Source organism: Cupressus sempervirens, chromosome 1, assembly GCF_028749045.1.
Source record: "Cupressus sempervirens isolate cs-2001-9-10 chromosome 1, ASM2874904v1, whole genome shotgun sequence".
NCBI lineage: Eukaryota > Viridiplantae > Streptophyta > Pinopsida > Cupressales > Cupressaceae > Cupressus > Cupressus sempervirens.
This window is the reverse complement of record NC_143118.1, coordinates 138,399,716-138,413,610: the sequence shown is the minus strand read 5'-3', so window position 1 is coordinate 138,413,610 and position 13,895 is coordinate 138,399,716. Positions and strand designations below refer to the sequence as shown.

General features: G+C 36.7%; 1 protein-coding gene across 1 annotated transcript; it reads right to left on the bottom strand.

The window, feature by feature from the left end:
• Nucleotides 1-1,839: 1,839 nt before the first annotated feature.
• On the bottom strand, nt 1,840-12,742 carry LOC149576562 (uncharacterized). Its single transcript, XM_089794734.1, has 2 exons — nt 12,352-12,742; nt 1,840-1,931 (listed from the first exon to the last, which is right to left on the bottom strand). The coding sequence occupies exons 1-2, from the start codon at nt 12,740-12,742 to the stop codon at nt 1,840-1,842; spliced, it is 483 nt and encodes a 160-aa protein (XP_089650860.1).
• Nucleotides 12,743-13,895: the final 1,153 nt, after the last annotated feature.

Sequence of the window (13,895 nt, the reverse complement as noted above, 5' to 3'; positions counted from 1 at the left end):
CATCTGACAAAAGTCGGGCATTCTTTCTAAAGAATCAGTTGTTCTCCATTATGATGGATGAACATATGTCCTTACAAGAGCATCTGACAAAGATTAAGGACATTCGTGATCAGCTTGAAGCTATTGGTCGGAAAATGGAGGAAGAGGATATGGTAGTCATCACTCTGAAAAGTCTACCATCATCCTATGAACACTTCATAGAAACACTCAACATTACGTCAACTAATGTTGATCTGAAGTTTCCAGAATTATGCACCAAACTTCTGCAGCAGGATCGTTGGAAACAACAGTTTGGCAGCAGTGCTTCTACAGCCTCCTCAGAGCAGGCATTTGCTGCAAAATCCTTTCAACAGAACATCGGCAACCATCAGTCTTCTCAGCCTTTCCAGCATCAACCTTCTGCTCAATCCCTGGATGGCTCTACGAAGCAAAATGTGCAGTGTAATTACTGTCACAAGTTCGGCCATATGAAGTTCGAGCGCCGGAAACGTTTGGCTGCCCAAGCAAGGCAAAATGCTTCCCAGCCAACAGCACAAGTTGTCGAGCTTCCTGATTAAGGCGAAGCTGCATTTTTCGCCTTTTGAATATGTTTCTGTTTTTCATGGGTTTGTTGATTTTCTCCTCAAAAATCATTTCAAGTTGTCTGTAATACGCAAGGTTGCGTGAGATTCTGGGTTTGTTGATTTTCTCCTCAAAAATCATTTCAAGTTGTCTGTAATACGCAAGGTTGTGTGAGATTCTGGGTTTTACCGTTTTTTCCACAAAAACGAAGTTTTGTAAATGCAACCTATTTTGAGTCATAGCACTCTTCTGGCAAAGCTTCTTGGTTTCAACATTCTGTAGATCCAAGAAGGGTCTCAATTATCACAGAATGTTCCGACATCCGTACGTTGACCATTAAGGGAGGGTATTAAGATAATATCTTATACTTTCTATAATAGTCAACTACTTGTCTGTAGTCCGTCTTTCAGTCTAGATAGGAATGTTTCCTATCTTGTCTCTTTTTTCTTCAGTCCAGATAGGAATGTTTCCTATCCTGTCTCTAGTTTTGTTTCTAATTCCGTCTTCAGTCTACGTTGTTTCTTTTAGAAACAACGTCCTTGTAATTCTTTATAAGGAACACATTTGTTCCCCTGTTAATCAATCAATCATCCGGAAATCCGTTAATCTGCGAACTCTTCTTGAATCTTGTAACAAATGCATCAACTAGTGGGTAACAAGCATGTTTTATGTGAAGCTGAAAAACAACATTATTCAATCTTGATTCTAACATGACTCATCCCTGGAATTCATTTCCCTTCCCTAAATCCGCCATTTGCTGCCCGGGTTCATTTTTACAAGAACAGAAGTAATGTAGATCACCTTTGTGCTGACTGATAGATATGTATCCTAATTTTAAAAGTCAAGATTTTAAATTCTAACTATTTGCCTCCTCTTCTCTTAGCTGTTTCTCTAAGGTGCAAATACCTCCAGGTGGTATATTTAAAGACAAAACCTAATTCAAATGAATGATATAAGCTTCATATGATGGGTCACTTGTTCCCGAGTCTCAGAATGTGCAGTGAGTTGTAGCCCTGAGTAATGTTCTATATGACAAGGATGGTTGGCAAAAAGCAAGGGAACATTGAGGTGCTTGGAAGTGTTGGTATTCGTTTTCAGAATTATTTTATTGTTCCTCATAATGATGACGATCCTGTGGTTCCTAATGGTATTGATGACGTGGGCTCTATTTTTGTTCCTATTGGTGTTGATGTGTTGTGAGCTTTCTTGCTGTTCCTGTTTTTGATGTTGATGAGGGGAAGCATATTGTTTATGGTCTTGGGCTGGGTGTTGAGCAGATTACTGGTGCGAGTTACTTTTGTAGTGAGGATGATGAAATTCCTTTCGCCCTATCCGTCTGTTCTCATTTCCATCCGTATTAATCCAGAATCCTGGAATTAGGAATATGCTGACTTCGGTGTGCAGTTCTTCAGGAAGAATGTTGAGTAGTTCATTGACTATTTGGACTAACTTAAAGTTGAAAGTGGCCAATAATGTTATGTTTCTTTGTGCACTTGTTTTCTATCCCATGGCTGGTTCATGCTTACCATAATTGCTGTTACTAGTTTGGGTGGCAGCTCAGTAAGTTTGACGTTTCTCATTGCTTGGAGGTTGACCTTTTTGGCCTGTTATGGGTAGGGAGGCCATGCTGCTGACCATAATATGTTATTTCGGTTGCTGGACTTGATTTCTCCTCTAATGGACAGTATTGTGAATGTGCAGATTACTTGTTTTGATCTTTTTTTTTGGGTATAGGGTCTTACGTATATGGTTTCTTAATTGTCCTATCTTGATTTATCAAACTTAATATTTTTTATACTTCATTTCTTGTTGCTTGTATGTAATGATCCCTTCTTTTTAGCTCTCACGTTCTCCAAAGTCTAAGTGGAGGATAACAAGAAATTAAATTAATTTCTTATAAAGTCATTCAATTAAAAATTAAAAGGTGACTTTGTATTTAATTAATTTAATTATTAATTACAAGGGAGTAGCTTCTAGGGTATGTATTAATTATTGGAAGGACGGTGATTTGATTAATTATTGCCAGGGAGGAATTTCTAGAGAATGCATTAATTATTGGAAGGAGGAAGCTTCTAGCTCTTGCAATTAATTAATGTTTTAGTTTCTTCCAGAAGGATGAAGAAAATGATAAATAGGGCTGAAAGTTTCATTGCTGATCATCGGATTATAGTATCGGATGATTATAACTTGCATTTGATAAGAGCTTGGATGTGTGAATCACACTCCTTTTTGGGCAATAGAGGACGTTCATTCTCTGTTGTAACATTCTAGACGTCATTCCCTTAGGGTTTGGCCTTTGGAATACATCTCTTTGTAATTGATTGCAGCATTCGCAACATTAATATAATTTCAGCCTTGGTTCAGCTTTTGGGCATTCTTTGGTGCCCATTAGAGAGGTATCAGAGCTATTTCTAGGGTAACCATTATAGTGGTATCAGAGCTATTAGTCCTGCCATCCTGTGGAGTTCTTATAGGGAATTTGGAACAATGAGATAAAGAGAAAAGAGTTTGACAAAATGTATACCAGTCCAGATCAAGAAAGTGTAATGTTCAGGATACTAAATACATTATAGGAGGGGCAGCAGATGCAACAGGAGCATAATAGGTGAATGGATATGATGTTGCAACTTATGGCTAGACAAATGGGCATCAATATTGACAATTTGTATGTTGCTCCAGTGCAGAAAGAAGTTGTTTCCTCAGGTGGGATTGAGACACATATAGAGCCACTTAGCTATGATGCTGGTGATATGGAGTCCATCAATGTGGGATTAGAAGAATGCAAGGATACTATCATATCAACAGACACTTCTATGTCAGTTGAACCATCCAACGAGGAGCTTGGTAGTATGCATGCGGTTGTAGATGTGTGCTTTGATGATAGTACACTTGTTATTGCTAATGAGGTGAGCAATATAGTGACAGAGTCATATTATACTATCGATCAACAAAGTGTTAATGTTCACTCTTGGGATAGTACTATGTTCAACATGGATACAACATTGTCTTATGACAATCTAATGTTTGAGGCTGATGTTGATCATTCACTTGAGTGGAGTTGGGCTCAATTTTCACCATCTACAAAGATTCAGTTTTGTGTTGCAGCAGTTGGGAGGAAGAGGTTTTATAGATCTTCTCTAGAGCCGCCTTCTGGTGACATCCAGACTTATACTTCATCAGCACAAGTTTTGGGAGCTAACTTGCAGGACATGTGGTTGGTCTTAATGATGTTCATTTGCAGTTTGTTTAATGTCCATATGGATATTACATATTACTTCAATTGGGATCCAGGTGGAGGTTGGAGTCCATTATGTTACTTAATTGATTGAGGACAAGCAATTTCAAGGAGGGTGGATTTGTAATGATCCCTTCTTTTAGCTCTCACGTTCTCCAAAGTCTAAGTGGAGGATAAGAAGAAATTAAATTAATTTCTTATAAAGTCATTCAATTAAAAATTAAAAGGTGACTTTGTATTTAATTAATTTAATTATTAATTACAAGGGAGTAGCTTCTAGGGTATGTATTAATTATTGGAAGGACGGTGATTTAATTAATTATTGCCAAGGAGGAATTTCTAGAGAATGCATTAATTATTTTAAGGAGGAAGCTTCTAGCTCTTGCAATTAATTAAAGTTTTAGTTCCTTCCAGAAGGATGAAGAAAATGATAAATAGGGCTAAAAGTTTCATTGCTGATCATCGGATTATAGTATCGGATGATTATAACTTGCATTTGATAAGAGCTTGGATGTGTGAATTACACTCTTTTTTGGGCAATAGAGGACGTTCATTCTTTGTCGTAACATTCTAGACGTCATTCCCTTAGGGTTTGGCCTTTGGAATACATCTCTTTGTAATTGATTGCAACATTCGCAGCATTAATATAATTTCAGCCTTGGTTCAGCTTTTGGGCATTCTTTGGTGCCCATTATAGTGGTATTAGAGCTATTTCTAGGGTAACCATTATAGTGGTATCAGAGCTATTAGTCCTGCCATCCTGTGGAGTTCTTATAGGGAATTTGGAACAACGAGATAAAGGGAAAAGAGTTTGACAAAATGTATACCAGTCCAGAGCAAGAAAGTGTAATGTTTAGGATACTAAATACATTACAGAAGGGGCAACAGATGCAACAGGAGCATAATAGGCGAATGGTTATGATGTTACAACTTATGGCTAGACAAATGAGCATTAATATTGACAATTTGTATGTTGCTCCAGTGCAGAAAGAAGTTGTTTTCTTAGGTGGGATTGAGACACATATAGAGCCACCTAGCTATGATGCTGGTGATATGGAGTCCATCAATGTGGGATTAGAAGAATGCAAGGATACTATCATATCAGCAACCACTTCTATGTTAGTTGAACCATCCAACGAGGAGTTTGGCAGTATGCATGCGGTTGTAGATGTGTGCTCTGATGATAGTACACTTGTTATTGCTAATGAGGTGAGCAATATAGTGACAGAGTCATATTATACTATCGATCAACAAAGTGTTAATGTTCACTCTTGGGATAGTACTATGTTCAACATGGATACAACATTGTCTTATGACAATTTGATGTTTGAGGCTGATGTTGATCAATTCACCTGAGTGGAGTTGGGCTCAGTTTTTACCATCTACAAAGATTCAGTTTTGTGTTGCAGCAGTTGGGAGGAAGAGGTTTTATAGATCTTCTCTGGAGCCGCCTTTTGGTGACATCCAGATTTATACTTCATCAGCACAAGTTTTGGGAGCTAACTTGTAGGACATGTGGTTGGTCTTAATGATGTTCATTTGCAGTTTGTTTAATGTCCATATGGATATTACATATTACTTCAATTGGGATCCAGGTGGAGGTTGGAGTCCATTATGTTACTTAATTGCTTGAGGACAAACAATTTCAAGGAGGGTGGATTTGTAATGATCCCTTCTTTTAGTTTTCACGTTCTCCAAAGTCTAAGTGGAGGATAAGAAGAAACTAAATTAATTTCTTATAAAGTCATTCAATTAAAAATTAAAAGGTGACTTTGTATTTAATTAATTTAATTATTAATTACAAGGGAGTAGCTTTTAGGGTATGTATTAATTATTGGAAGGATGGTGATTTAATTAATTATTGCCAGGGAGGAATTTCTAGAGAATGCATTAATTATTGGAAGGAGGAAGCTTCTAGCTCTTGCAACTAATTAATGTTTTAGTTCCTTCTAGAAGGATGAAGAAAATGATAAATAGGGCTGAAAGTTTCATTGCTGATCATCGGATTATAGTATCAGATGATTATAACTTGCATTTGATAAGAGCTTGGATGTGTGAATCACACTCCTTTTTGGGCAATAGAGGACGTTCATTCTCTGTCGTAACATTCTAGACGTCATTCCCTTAGGGTTTGGCCTTTGGAATACATCTCTTTGTAATTGATTGCAGCATTCGCAACATTAATATAATTTCAGCCTTGGTTAAGCTTTTGGGCATTCCTGGGTGTCCATTACAGTGGTATCAGAGCTTGCTTACAAAGTGTTTCACAAGTTATAACTAGTAGGTGCCCATTATATTGTATGACATATATATTATGTAAACTATATTCGTTGATTAAAATAAAAGGATCATTTGCTATAAATGTCTAGACTTCTATTTATGAATAGAAAAAATGATTTACATCAATATTGCAACATCATTCTAGAAGCATATTACATGTTTGCTTGTTCTCAACCTTCGTTCATTTGGTTGAATTGATCCATCTAGAAGTTTGATTTGAAAGCTTGATCCTCACAATTCAATAGATCTACGAAAAGCGTTGCAAACTCTGGCAGTTCCATGAATCAAGGGAATAGAGACGGGGAAAAGTTTTGGACAACAGGGTTTGGTCAAATATGCGCTTCAGCTATTTATACACAATAGAATAATGATTTATAGGTTTAGGCCTGCGAAAGTAAAATGAACCATCACAATGCTAGTTAGGCTTGCAAGTTAGTCATTTGAAGCGTTCTAAAATTATGGCACAAGGATGAATGCATTTTTGACCCCTGCACAATATATTTATCAAATTTAGAGCTAAGTATCCATGCAGTTAATATAATTTATTTTTGCATGATTATAGCATTTATTCCAATTGACTATTATCCCATTAATTTAGATTAATCAGTTGGTTAAATTGTTCTGATCATTTGATTAGCTTAGATAATTAGTATATTGTTGTTTTTATAAATTCATTTTTGGTGAACCCAAAATTCCTTGATGGCCGACCCAAGGTTTATCCTCTTTTTTCTTATTAGGAATTTTTTGTTTCGTTTGTTTGACTGCATCATTTTTATATCACATTCGATAAGGGTGTGGATCCACCCTTTTTTTCTCTTGTATTCTTCTAATTGTATTTGTAGATCATAGATCTCATAGGCCATTTTGTTCAGGCATGCATTTCTGATTTTGAGACATGTCCTCTGATTGTAACATCTACTTGGTTTCCCCAGCATAGAGTTGGTTTGTGTTTATCCTTTCTATTCAGATATTATCATTTCACATTCAGAGATTATCATTTCACTTCTTAATAAGCTTCAGACTGGTCCTATCTCTCCTTTGGCTCATGAGATTCACGAGTTTGCACTTGATGAGGCAATGAGGCTTTAATTTATGCTATTCATACACATTTTTAACCTATTCATGATGTTATTATGGCTTATGATTGTATCCTTCTTGCACGTCATGCTATCTTTCTGTCCATTCCTTCTTTTGATGATGCACCATGTGATGAATTTTGGGACAATGCTTTATGTGAGATGCCTTGATTTATGCATGATTATATACTTTGTGATGATCATTCTTTTACGTCTTATGTTGGTTGTATAATTGTTCATGATAGGGGAGAGGACCCAATACCTGAGTATGTTCCAATGGTTGTTATAGGAGTTGTTAACTAAATACCCACACTTACTAATTTAATATCCAATATTTTGACAAGATTGTACCAATAGTTGTGACTTTAAATTTGTTCTTGTTAATGAGACTACCCATAATTGAATGAAATGTGTCCCTTTTCCCAAAAAAGAACCAATAGTGTGATGCCACATTAGTTGCACAAGTATGGGGGTCTCTAATGCACTATGATTGGTCTCACTTTTTTATTTAGGTTATTTTGGACACCTTAGCAAAAAGCATGCTGATGTGGCATCATATTTGATGATGCGACTCTGAAACCTTAGTTATAAGCAGGGGACTTGCCAAGTAAGCTGCTGTAAAAAAATGGAAGTGATTTGAAATTTCCACATAGGATTCCGAGAAGCATGAAGTTAGGGTGCTCAACTAATGTTCGTTCAGTTTGCTTCTCATGATTATGCTATTTATGTTTCTTGTTGATTACATATGATATTGTCGGTCTTAGCGAGGAATTATTATATGGAAATTTTGATGGTTTTATTGGTGGTCTTTACTAGTTGAGATTTTCTTGCATGCTAATTATGAGTACTTAGATGATGATGCCTTATTGGTTTGTTGAATCTGAATTCATCTGAGTGGAAGAACACTATAGTGGTCCATTCGTTTTGTTGTTTCTACCATTGATTTGGAGATTTAGGCCATGCTTTTATTGTTCATATTTCTAGCAGTAGTATGCTTGAGGGTAGAATGGACTTAGTTGAGCATTCTCATGATTTCTCTTTTGATGCTTGTTTGTGTCCTCTACTATTCATATGGCTTTATTTGTCTCACCCTCAACGCGATGCCATTTCTTGTTTGATGTATACCTCCTTTTGTTGTTTAAAGATATTTCATAGAGATCATACAGTTGGACTTATACATTAGAGCTTGAGGCCATGATGTTGCACTTGGACAAGTTTCACCACCTGATAGAGTTGATCTCGTGTTGTACAGGAGGAAATTAATCCTACAAATGGAAATGTATCATTTGCGAAATTTTGTGCCTCCTCACACTATAAGATATATTAGTGTTTCAGCTACTTGATTTATCTTTTATACAAAATACTATAATTGAAAATAAATTTTTTTATGTAATGTAATTCAAGCATCCAACTACTAAAAGGAAATTATGCATCTTATGTGTCTACAAGAATGAAGTCTAATAACAACATAAATAGAAAATAAGGATGCCTATAGATGTTTTTGTAGACTACATATGTGGTCTTTGTTTTGGATGACAATGTTGTGTATAGACTACAACACAACACAATAACAAGTATTGAAATCATGCAAAGAAAACAAAGATAAAGGATTAGAAATTAGTACTACAAATCACTTTTCTGCTTGGAATCATGGGAGACTAAAAAGTAAACTTGAATACATAAGACATAAAAGGGCTAGGTGGTGGTCTTAAGAGGTTTGTCTTAGTTAAACCTCTGCTTTGGTGTTCCCACTTCTATGGACAATGAAGATGAATAATAGACATTGGAAGTATAAAAATAGATACTTTAATAAAAAGACACTTAAGTGTTATGGATAATGAAAATAATAAACCTTCTCCACAGTAAAGGAGAGACAACCTAAATAGCATGAAGGAACTGATAGAAAATAGCACAATCTTTTATAAATGGTCTCTTTAAAGTCAAAGGATTCTATAGCTTCAGACACACACTATGAGAAGCTTCTATAAGAGTTTTGGAATAGCAAGAAGATGGTGCTTGACTCATAGAGGAAGAGAGTTTGCATTTGTATATTTTTTCTTGTACCAATGAGTGAATTCCTTTGGTTTTTCAAAATATAGGGTTGTAACTTGAAAATGAAAGCTTTGAGTTTGCCTTCGAGACCTGACTAGACTAACAAGGGTGTTACCATAGCAAATTGTAGGAAGCATAATGCTCTAATGGCATATTGAGTCATGCATTTGTCAAGACGTTAGTGCATTGCATAGTTGTCCAAGCTAAGGGTGCGGTCTCATGGAGGGGGGCTTTCTAAAAAAAATTCAGCAGGTGTTCTGGAGATTTTTTAAGATTATTTTAAAGCATAAGGTTCCATGAATTTTGCAGTGAAGTTATTTTAAAAAAGTTTAAGCCCCATAATTTATGGAAGAAAGTGGTCTCATGAATTATTTTTATTTAACATATTTCATTCACTTACTAAATAAATAAAAATGTTTAAAAAATTTATTGATTAAAAAATACAAATTGCTATATGATTTACAAGTGGTAGAAGGATTGCCTAAGCTTGTGGAGCTATTTCTAGTCCCCTACCTTTTCCACCCTCTCAAATTTGTACTATAAAAAGTAGGGGCTGCTATTTAGGAGAAGATTCCAATTAATCCTATAGCAAATCTTTTTTTGGCTTCATGGGACCACCCGCTCCATAAAAATAGATCATGTAGTCCCCCTCGTGGGATCACACCCTAAGAACTCGCATATGAGAAAATTGGTCTAAAAACCATGGAACATTACAAATCTACTAAGGTAAAGACGTTTTGGTAAGATCACAACTTAATTATAGAAAATATCTTTTCTTAAGGTAAATGAAGGTTTGTTTAGTTGGAAATTGTGGGGGAATGTAATGTACAATAATACATTTGCTCCGTCTAACTTTACATTTAAACCAACTAAGAAACATACAAGTATTTCTTTGGTAACCAATGTGCACATGACATTTGAATAAGGATGTCATGCAATAAGATTTATGAAAAATAAATTTTGGTAATACATTATATCTAGTTACTATTTTGGTAGAAACTATTGATTGTAAGGACCATCGTGTAATTTTATTTGATGAAATAGAGCTCCCATAAGTTGTTTGTCAATGAAGGGCTGTATGTTATGGTACATTGAACAATAAATGTTCCTTAGTTAATAGTGAATCCAATTTAAACATGCATTATATTGTTAGAGAGTTTCATTTTGATCCAAAAAGGTACATCCTAACTCTTTGCACAAGTCCATCAATCTATGGGAAATCACTAAATGATAAAGTGACGGGAAAATAATGTGTATTTCATGTTGACATGAAGGGTGTTAGTTCTATTGATTTGTCTTGTTTCCATCACTCGTATAATTATATGATGCTAGACTTTATTATCATGTAAAAACATGGTAAACAACTTTAGAAATTATAGACTTCTGCTAAATTTAGGGCAATCAATTTAACAAACTAAAAAATATCTAAATGGGAAAAATACAAAACATGAAGTGCTTCAATATTAAGTTATCTCGAAATATGTCATGAAAAGTATATACATTATGAACCCTAAATTATATTAAGGGTTTGTCGTAGATTTGATAAGTAGGTTATTTTTCATTACGTAACCCTAAAGTAGCAAAACCTAACCTAAATTGTAAGGAATAGTAAACCTAAAAGTGTTATATTTCACAATATTGTTTGCTCTCAACAATAATTATATCTTGCTCTTTCCCAATGATTTTAAATTTTCCCATTGCAACTCATGTTCTCTAGCTTGTTGTGGGATTAGAAACTCTTGTGGGTGTGTCCTCTTAAACTCATGTTGTGGTGGCGGGTCATTCAACAATGACTTGGTGGTTTTTGATGATGTCTTTGGTCTTGGTGTGGTTGGTTTGAGGACACTTGTTCTCAAGTTTAATAATGTCATGGACGTGTTGCCCCACCCCACCCAAGCTTCTTTTGTTGTTGATGGACAAAGCTTTGCTTGTTTGGTCAAATATGCTTATATTCTTCTTCCCAAAGGGAAATCTTGATCTCTTATCTGTACTAAGACCTCCCCTATTATAGTGAGCGCCCATGCTGTGGTAGATAATGTGGACTTGTACCAATGTTGTGAGTTGATGTGTAGGATTGTCGGTCTTTGGCCTTCTCTATCAAATCTTCGTTGGTGTGTGTTGGCAATGTGGCTAGGTAGAGAGTTTGGAGTTGTCATTTATGGCAACATATATTCTATATTTTGTAAGGTCATGTTCCCATATACGAATAAGAAAAATCACTCTCCAAACAACTTTGGCGACCAGATGGAGTTTGTACGACGATTTGGTACTAGTACTGAGGGTGTTGGGATGGTGTACGATTAGTCATGACCAATGTATGAATAATTGGAGGACCGTACATAATAGTTTGTACGGTATGCTTGAGGGTAGTAGATATGTTGTACGGTGGCTCAGGAAGGGCAATATAGAAAGTTTGTGCAGGTGGTATGGTAGGCTTGTGAATGCTGTATAGTTGAAAATGGAGGTCGTACGTGTGACTATGGAGGTTGTACAGACGACAATGGAGGTAGTACGACGTCTATGGAGGTAGTACGAGGAATAAGGAAGGGGTATGAGAAAACTAGGTGGTTGTATAGGTTGAAATGAAGGTTCCTAGTCGTGGATAAAAGATGGAAGATAATTATGCATCATAAACCATTAATCTCGAATTTATTAGACAAGCTAGATCAAGAGATTTGAACACAAATAATCTTTCAATTAATATAGATGCCGAAAGATGATGCTCCGATTTGCCAATTCAAAGTGAAGTATGATAGGATTCAGAATAGGGTGAAGGTTGAATCCCACCAAAATCGGAATGGCCAAATAGGGAAAGATCTTTCACTTCCAAAATGGCGAATAACAGGGAATCCCAACTGGAATTCGCAGTACAAAGAAATAATCCAAAATTGCATACCTAAAGACGACCTACATTTCGTGTTTAAATACCTGTTGACAACAACTTTCCAAGGGTGTACAAAGATAGCCAACAACAACACCACTACGAAAACAAAAATAAAAATGGGTTCGAGATACACTAAATCAGTCGACCCATTACAATAGTTTGATTTATGATTTATTTTATAACGGGAACATTACAGTCCTCCCGTCCCAAATTTTGCTTGTCCTCAAGTAAATGTAATGCTGGGTGTTGGAGAATGTGCTTGCCTTCCCACGTCGCATCGTCCAATGGCAAGTGTTTCCAACGCACTAGATATTCCTTCATTGTGCGGTTCCGTAGGGTCTTTTCATGTATTTCAATGATCTTGGTCAGTTTCAAAATGAGCTTTCCTTTTTCATTGAGTGGCGGAAGGTTGGTAGCAACTGTGATGTTTTGCCCTACGACTTTCTTCAGATAAGAAACATGGAAGACATTATGAATACGGCTACCTTCCGAAAGTTTCAGCTCATAGGCAACTTCCCCAATGTGGTGAGTTACACGATAGGGGCCATAGAATCGAGGTTTCAGTTTTTCTTTTCCTTTCTCCTTCAATGAGGCTTGTTGATAGGGTTGGAGCTGGAGATAGACCAAATCCCCTACTTCGAAACTCCTGTCCATTCTGTGTCAGTTGGCGTACATCTTTTGTTGATTTTGTGCTCTCTGTAGATTGTCCTTCAAGCATCTCAGAATGTCCTGTCCCTCTTGAAGCTAGTCCCTCACCCTTGGTGCGCGGTTGTCTCCCAGGACTGTGTCGATGAAGGAAAGGGGTTTGTACCCATACAGAGCTTTGAATGGTGCCATTTCGATGGACATGTGGTATGTGGTATTGTGGCAATATTCCCCCAGATGGATCCATTTGACCCACGCTCATTGTTGTGCCGAAACGTAGTTCCAAAGGTAACCTTCGAGCCATTTGTTCACAATCTCCATTTGTCCGTCTGTCTACGGGTGGTAACTAGTACTTGGTGACAATTCTGTCCTTGCCATCCGAAATAGTTCTATCCAGAAGATATTGATGAATTGCCCATCCCGATCACTGACAATGTTTCGGGGTAATCCGTGTAGACGAAAGACTTCTCTAAAAAACAACTTAGCAACTTGTGCAGCCTGAAATTCTGAGGGGATGGCAAAGAAATGTGCGCACTTTGTCAACTTGTCAACCACCACGAAAATACAATCCTTTCCGTTCACCTTGGGAAGCCCCATTATGAAATCCATCGAGATACTTTCCCACTTATGTTTTGGAATTGGCAGCGGCTGTAGTAACCCAACAGGCAGAGTATGTTCGGATTTGTTCTGCTAGCAAACCGCACACTCTCTTACATACCACAACACGTCCTCTTTTAATCCGTTCCATGAAAACCTCTCCTATAGACTTCTGTATGTTTTGAGAAAGCCTGGGTGTCTTGCCAAAGGTGAGTCGTGTACCTCCTTCAGGATTTTTTGCTTCAATTTAGATTCAGGCACTAGGAATATTTGAATCTTATAGTAAATGATGTCATCTACTACTTTGTACCTATCATCCTTGGCGATGCCATCCATTAGTTTATAGGCAAATGTGTTTTTGGAATATTCTACCAACAATTGTGCTTTCCAATCAGCTGAAATCTGGGTTAGTAAGCAGACGGTTGGCTTTCTGGACAAAGCATCTGCAACCACATTGCTCTTTCCTTTTACATATTCAATGTCAAAATCAAAGGCCTAAACCTTGGCTACCCATTTCTGTTGCCTCTCGTTCAAATCCCATTGCTCCAGCAAATATCTCGAACTA